Below are 6,268 nucleotides of genomic sequence, written 5' to 3'. Positions count from 1 at the left end.
GTTAATAATATATTGTATTTATGATATAATGACGACTTACTTGTCTAAGTCTAACTAACCCCACTCGGTCATATCGGGGTATTTAAGGCCTTATATATAAGCCCAACTCGGTCGAGGCAGTTGACGCAGGTCAAGTCGGATAATGATATGGTCAATGACTTGTTCTATCTACATAGACATCAAAAGCTGCTACTATGTACGCGTATAGTTTTTTTTGCCAAATGTACGTGACTCATTGGTTATTCTTACCGCGTCACTGCGAGATGGGGCCCATTTATTCTAGACTGAGATTTTATAGTTTGTTTAAGCAAATACGTTGGATAATGAACTGCTGTCGCGTCGGCATCGCGTGTGAATGAGAAGAGCGGCAGACTGCTCCTCGAATGAGCAGGAGGGAGAGCACCAAACGTGAGAAGCCCAGCCCATATTGCTCCCTCAGACTGGGCTTTGACGCTTTGGTCCAAACTTTTCGGGGGCCGCATTTGAAGGCCCACGATCATTATATTTTTTCCTTCTCTGGAATGGGCCCGTGAGGCCCACCCAAGGGAAGGGAAGCGAAGTGCGGTGCTGGCACTCCACTACAATCCACGCCACTGCTCCTTCAGCGTCTTCTCCTTCGATTACGCAGGGGGAAAGATGAGGAGCAGGGTCCTACGTCGGCTGATTAATGCCGGAGGAGCACGCTCGGCAAGGCAGGTCGCTGTCATCGGCGGCAGCGGGAGAACCCTTATCTCTTCTTGCCCCCTTCGCTCTGTACTACCTCCGACGCATGTCTCCGGCCCCGCCATTTCTACTTCGTCGTCCTTTGCTTCTTTGTTTCATGTCCGAACGTTCTCCTCCTCGTCTGCAGGTGTGTCTCCTCCTTCCTCTCTCTCTCTCTCTGTCCCGCCAACGTTTGTGTATTCTTTATGTTTGCAATTTGCGTACATCTGTTTTTTTTTTTTTTTTTTTGGCCCCTTCTTCTTTCTTTTGGTATTGCGGGGAACGCAGCCAAGGATGTGTATTCGAATGCTAGGGCAGCAGTTCCTGAGCTACCGTTCGCCGATGGTCCAGCTTTGCAATCCTGATCGCTTGATACGAGCAATCTTCCCTGATACCTGTGTTGTGTTGTGGGTCATGCTGATTAGGCTGGATACCTTATTTATGATGCTTCTTCTGCAACCCATCCCATCTATGTGCTGTCTGCTGCAGTTGTGATAGAAAAGCCATTACGGCTTACTTAGAACTAAGCTGCCAACGAATAGCCGGGAGTTTACAGGTTTACTACTCAATGTCATAAACATGAGTTAGATTAGTTTGACTTGACAAGTAGGAGTAGGAGTAGGAGTAGGAGATGACCCTTTTAGTTTTCATTGAGGTTTAATCTGTCAATTGTTTGATCCAACTTGAGGGGGAGGAGTTTCCGATTTAAACTTTTCCATGAAGCTATCGCCGATACTATTATCACCAATCAGTGGCAACTCACTTTAGCTAGATTTCCTCCAACTTCGGCACCCACTTGAAGCACACTGCACAGGTCTGCTACATTCTGATGTGTACTTAAGGTTGCTCTGTGAGAATGATGGACCATTCTCTAATCGTTCAAGACCCTCTCAATAAACTCTGCTGCTGTAGTAAGAAAAATCTGTCAACACTCTTCTTAGTCTATTTTTACCATATCTTGAGTAAAGCCCATTTGAAGAAGTAGAGTCATTTTTCAGTTGCAGATTGTTCCCTTCCTTTCTGTTTCATTTCAAGTTAACTCGGCTGTAATCGAAGTTCCATTAGTATTTTCTGAAACAGAAAGTTGAGAAAGATATAGCTGAAGTATCTATGACCTGATGACTGTAACGAAATGCATGTTGTTGTTCTTTTCCTCTGCACATCTAATCTGATATAAGCGGACGTCCGTTACACTTAAAAATTGTTCATAAAGTGGTTAAGGTGCTATACCATATTCCCTCTGCTATATATGTGCCTTCATGGACGTCCTGTTCTCTTCCTGGTGTATTGGTGAATATCTCAGTGCTCATTGATGTCATCTACTGTCATGATCTGATTCTCGTTGCAGGAAACGTTTGCTTGATACAGTCAGAGGAACAGTTCTCTAGTGCACTAAACAAAATTCAAGGTCCGCTCTAGTTATTTCTTGTTATTTCCCAGGGTTCTATTCTTTCTAATAATTTGGGATCAATCTTTAAGAATTGCCCTGTTCTTATGCTTTTTTGTAATTATACTTGACAGATGAGTCTTCACCTGCAATATTATATTTCACTGCAGTGTGGTGTCCTCCTTGTGAGTTGTTACCTGTCAGAATTTCCTATCAAATGCTATAAATTATAATTCGTACAATTTTGATTTCTGCTTTGTTTTCATCTATTTTGTCTAAGGCGGTTAGTTACATTTCTTTCAGGCAGGTTTATGTCTCCGGTCCTTGAAGAATTGAGTGGGAAGTATCCTCATGTGACCACATATAAGATTGACATTGATCAGGTGAGGGGTTCCGGTACTAATTCTTTTGGTTCTTTTAAGAGTTACGTGATTTTTGAGACTATTCATAATCTTCCCGACATGTTACGCCATTTATTGACTTGAACGTATTTAAATGACAAGAATACACCTTGTTTTGAGTGTAAATTTATGTTCTTTGGTAGTGCACTAAGTTTGCGCAAATCTATATAGCAATTCTCCGTAAGCAAACAGGAAGCGTAAAGACTTATGAGCATAATAGCAATTCCATTAGTTCAAGATGATTGGTAACTTGGGTGCGGTCATATGTCGTCCATCATGTATTTGAGTGCAGTACTCTCAACTTTTTTTTTCCCCTCTTTCTTTTCCTTTTTTAATTTTTAAGGATAACTGGTAAGATATATTTCTTGAAGCCAACATTCACAAAAGTGGACCAGCCACTCATCCGGATATACAAAGATAAACAAAAGGCAACCCTCTCAAGCAAGAACTTGCAGAGGGCACAAAAAAAAATCAGATACCTAATGATTCGGCCATTTTGGAGCTAGCTAATTTTTAAATACTCCCAACTTAAGGGACATTAGTATTGTGAATTAACCAATAATCTGTTGGAATCTCGTACTATTACATGGACCTTGCATGTCATATTTTTATGAGCCGTGGCACTGCTTCATGTAAGATTATTCCCTACCCCCGGGCGATGTTCATGTAATAGGGCCTTCTTGACTTAAGAAATAATGCCCTCAACTAATGCCTTTATGCCTTTGATATTATATATGCAGAAAGGCATTGAAGACAAATTATCTGAGCTGAGGATTGACTCAGTGGTACAAGCAATGTCATTCCTTATCTTTTATGTTCTGTTCAATCTATACTTGAAGCAAAAACATTCTACTTCTTGTGTCCATATGCTTAGAGTGTGTAATGATTGGATGAGCGCATAAACATGAATGCTGTCCTGATTGACTTTAGGTTTTAGTATCATATTTGTAATCTACTTAGTTCACATGCCCTTCAAGTCTATTTGTGGAGCAATTACACCTTCATTGCACTTGTTGAAGGTTTTTTGGGACAATGCTTTAGATGCTTGAATCTTTTTTGGCATTCTGATATGTATTCAATTTGGAATTTTATTTTTGCATTGCCCTCGTGTGCATCAAAGTCCGTTATGCAAGAAAGTGTATAGCCCTTTGAATGTAAGGTGCCTTACAAAAAAAATTGTGAATTTTATATCTTCATTGATTGTTCTCTTCCATTTGCTGCAGCCAAGACTTCATTTTTTCAAGGATGGAAAGAAGGTGGATGAAATAATTGGTGCTGATATTGAACGCCTGAAGTATACTATGGAAAGACTATACGAGTAGTTGCCTTATCTCTTCATTGGGGGCTCATGGTTACATTTCTTGACAAGGGTTGCGTGACTGTTTATTTTTGAGAACCAGGTTTTATGACTGCTGCATTAGAGACTTATGTAGGGAATCAAGTGCTTTGACATTGTTCTTTAATAACCGTTCATTTCTATATATCTGTTAAAATTTCTTTGCAGACACGTAATCGTGATGATGATTGGAGTTTGTGAAGTTTCACTCGTCTAGCAGTATCTTGCATTTGGTTTTTATTTGACCCATTGGTTTTCCATTCGAGAAAGTTTTTATGCTTAAAGTAATTGCCCGTATGAAACACTTCAATTCCATTTAACTACTTGTTTTCTTATGTAAAGAAAATGAGACGATCGATGATATGCAAGGAAAATGATGGTTTTCTTGCTGTTCGATTAAAAAGTTGTACCATGTAACTAATAGCAGATTATGTTGTGTTTCCTCCATGCGAAAAGATAAATGTATTGTACATGCTTTAAGCATGTCAAGAGATCATAGGAATGTCACTGCCTTGTAATCCTAGTGCCATGTTCTCCAACCTGGTGGACTGTTCCTCTTGATATAGATTGATGACTGCTCTGCTTTAATATGAAACTAATTGATCTCTCTAAGTTGCGCGGTAATTTAGTCAAGATGTGTAATTTACAAATGAATATAAAGAAAAAAATATAAAAAAAGGCTACCATATAACTAAAACTATGATCACAACAAACACTTACTCTAAATATATAAAACAAACAATATCCTTATAGAGAAATCGTACAAGTACTTATGAAAAAAGTACAGTGAATAGAAGAGGATGGATAAAATGAAATATTTAGAGAGAATTTAGCACATTGAATTTGGAGCATATCATGTATTCCGATGAATTTTTATCGATTATCGAGAAAATTTTTAATTTTTCAAAAACAATTTATTATATATTATTACATGCAAATAATTTAGATGAATTTTTAACATTCGTTGAATATGACACAAATAAAATATAGTCTAAGTTCATTTAACTAAAAATGAAATGTCAATTCACGGGGAGTTGAGGGTGTTGTCAAATGGAGTTATTCAAGCAATCGATGACATATTATTCTCAAATGGAGCTCTCACGATTCAGCTCTTTCGTTTTTTTTTTTTATATTAAATTATATATAGACGATAATATAAAACCAAGACCTGTAGGAAATCGGATATCTTCTATCATATGAGCCATTGCTTTATTACTGTTCGGGTTGTGTTGGTATTCTGCTAATGGAAGTCATTGGGCAGGTGCAGCTAAGGCCGAATTTATGATGATTTTCTCATGTGAATGAAGTATGGCGTTTTACTGCTTGGGATGATGACAATTTATTTTAGCTTGGAAGGATGAGCCGTAGCATCAGATTAAGATTTGGTACCAACACTTAGACCCTGCGTTTGCAGATTTATGATTTGCTGGTATGTATATATATTATATACGTGAAAAAGAACAAATGCTGCTGTCGTGACTTGTATGAAGCAATTAATGATCCATTGTTATTGAAAGACTCCCAGCCCAGCAACCCGGATCCGGGCCTAAATGCTTATAGCTTATTTGGTTTGCAAATGTGATTTTAAAATCACAATTTTAACTTAATTTTACCCATAATAAAATAAAATAACTCATACAAAGTCAAAGAGTGAGCCCCCATTTATACCATTATTTTTCAATAACAAAACAAAATAATTCATACAAAGTCAAATGGTGGATCCCATTTTATACCACTCTTTTTCAAAATCAAAATCTAATTTTAAAATCTTACTTTGAAATCAAACGCAGAATAAATCCACAATCCTTGAGCCCGATACTCAATTGGGCCTATATGTGGACAAGTTGCCTTGATTAAAGGTTATTGCCTATTTTTCTTAATCAAGTTGAGGTAAACCTGGTAAATATCTCTACAATATATTTGATTCATTGTATCTCGAGAAATATCCTTAAAAATTCTCCTCTTACATAAGCATGGTCATGCATGTAATTTACAATGAATCGCTCACCCACAAACCCTAGATTGAGCCTGACTTTAAGTATCGAAGGGGGAAATCGAGGAATACCCTCAATCTCCCTTTGTGTAGGTTTAGCATGGAGAGATTGTTCATGTAGCTTGGATTGTGAAGACCATCAAGTCCTAAAGCTCGGATCCGGACTTCATCAGTTATCCTATGTTCGATGGACCACATGTATTTGGTCATATATATCCTCATAGCAGTTCTCATTGGTAGAGACTTGTAGGGTCGGCGATTGCAGTAGCTAGGAGTGGAGAGTGCATATATATCGATCAGGTAAAATTGGATCCAGCAGTACTGCATGCACATGTTGCATCTTAATAGCAGAGATCGCATAGTTTCATGCATCTTTTTCGAATGAATGACAAAGTAACTTGTATTGTATGCGGGGTTTTAGATCAGTTATCCAGAGGTGAGAGGGCAGT

At 38.2% G+C, this 6,268-nt stretch overlaps 1 protein-coding gene across 2 annotated transcripts; it reads left to right on the top strand.

Moving 5' to 3' along the window:
- The first annotated feature begins 580 nt into the window (after window positions 1-580).
- Window positions 581-4,034, top strand: LOC116209234 (thioredoxin O1, mitochondrial). 2 transcript variants are annotated; one of them, XM_031542821.1, is made up of 6 exons: window positions 584-850; window positions 2,051-2,110; window positions 2,224-2,274; window positions 2,393-2,472; window positions 3,231-3,275; window positions 3,714-4,034. In XM_031542821.1, the coding sequence occupies exons 1-6, from the start codon at window positions 637-639 to the stop codon at window positions 3,810-3,812; spliced, it is 549 nt and encodes a 182-aa protein (XP_031398681.1). In that variant the 5' UTR covers window positions 584-636; the 3' UTR covers window positions 3,813-4,034. The 2 variants fall into 2 exon arrangements, with proteins under 2 accessions (XP_031398682.1, XP_031398681.1); XM_031542822.1 differs by lacking the exon at window positions 3,231-3,275 and having other exon boundaries at window positions 581-850.
- Window positions 4,035-6,268: the final 2,234 nt, after the last annotated feature.

This window comes from Punica granatum, chromosome 5 (genome assembly GCF_007655135.1).
Source record: "Punica granatum isolate Tunisia-2019 chromosome 5, ASM765513v2, whole genome shotgun sequence".
Classification (NCBI taxonomy): domain Eukaryota; kingdom Viridiplantae; phylum Streptophyta; class Magnoliopsida; order Myrtales; family Lythraceae; genus Punica; species Punica granatum.
Note: the sequence above shows the minus strand (reverse complement) of the source record. Positions and strands in the feature narration are given on the sequence as shown.

Excerpts from the sequence above, each read along its gene's own strand:
- LOC116209234 (XM_031542821.1), top strand. The coding sequence starts at position 637 with ATGAGGAGCAGGGTCCTACGTCGGCTGATTAATGCCGGAGGAGCACGC. Across the intron at positions 2,473-3,230 it reads ATAAGATTGACATTGATCAG|AAAGGCATTGAAGACAAATT; the intron begins GTGAGGGGTTCC and ends TTATATATGCAG. Across the intron at positions 3,276-3,713 it reads AGCTGAGGATTGACTCAGTG|CCAAGACTTCATTTTTTCAA; the intron begins GTACAAGCAATG and ends CATTTGCTGCAG.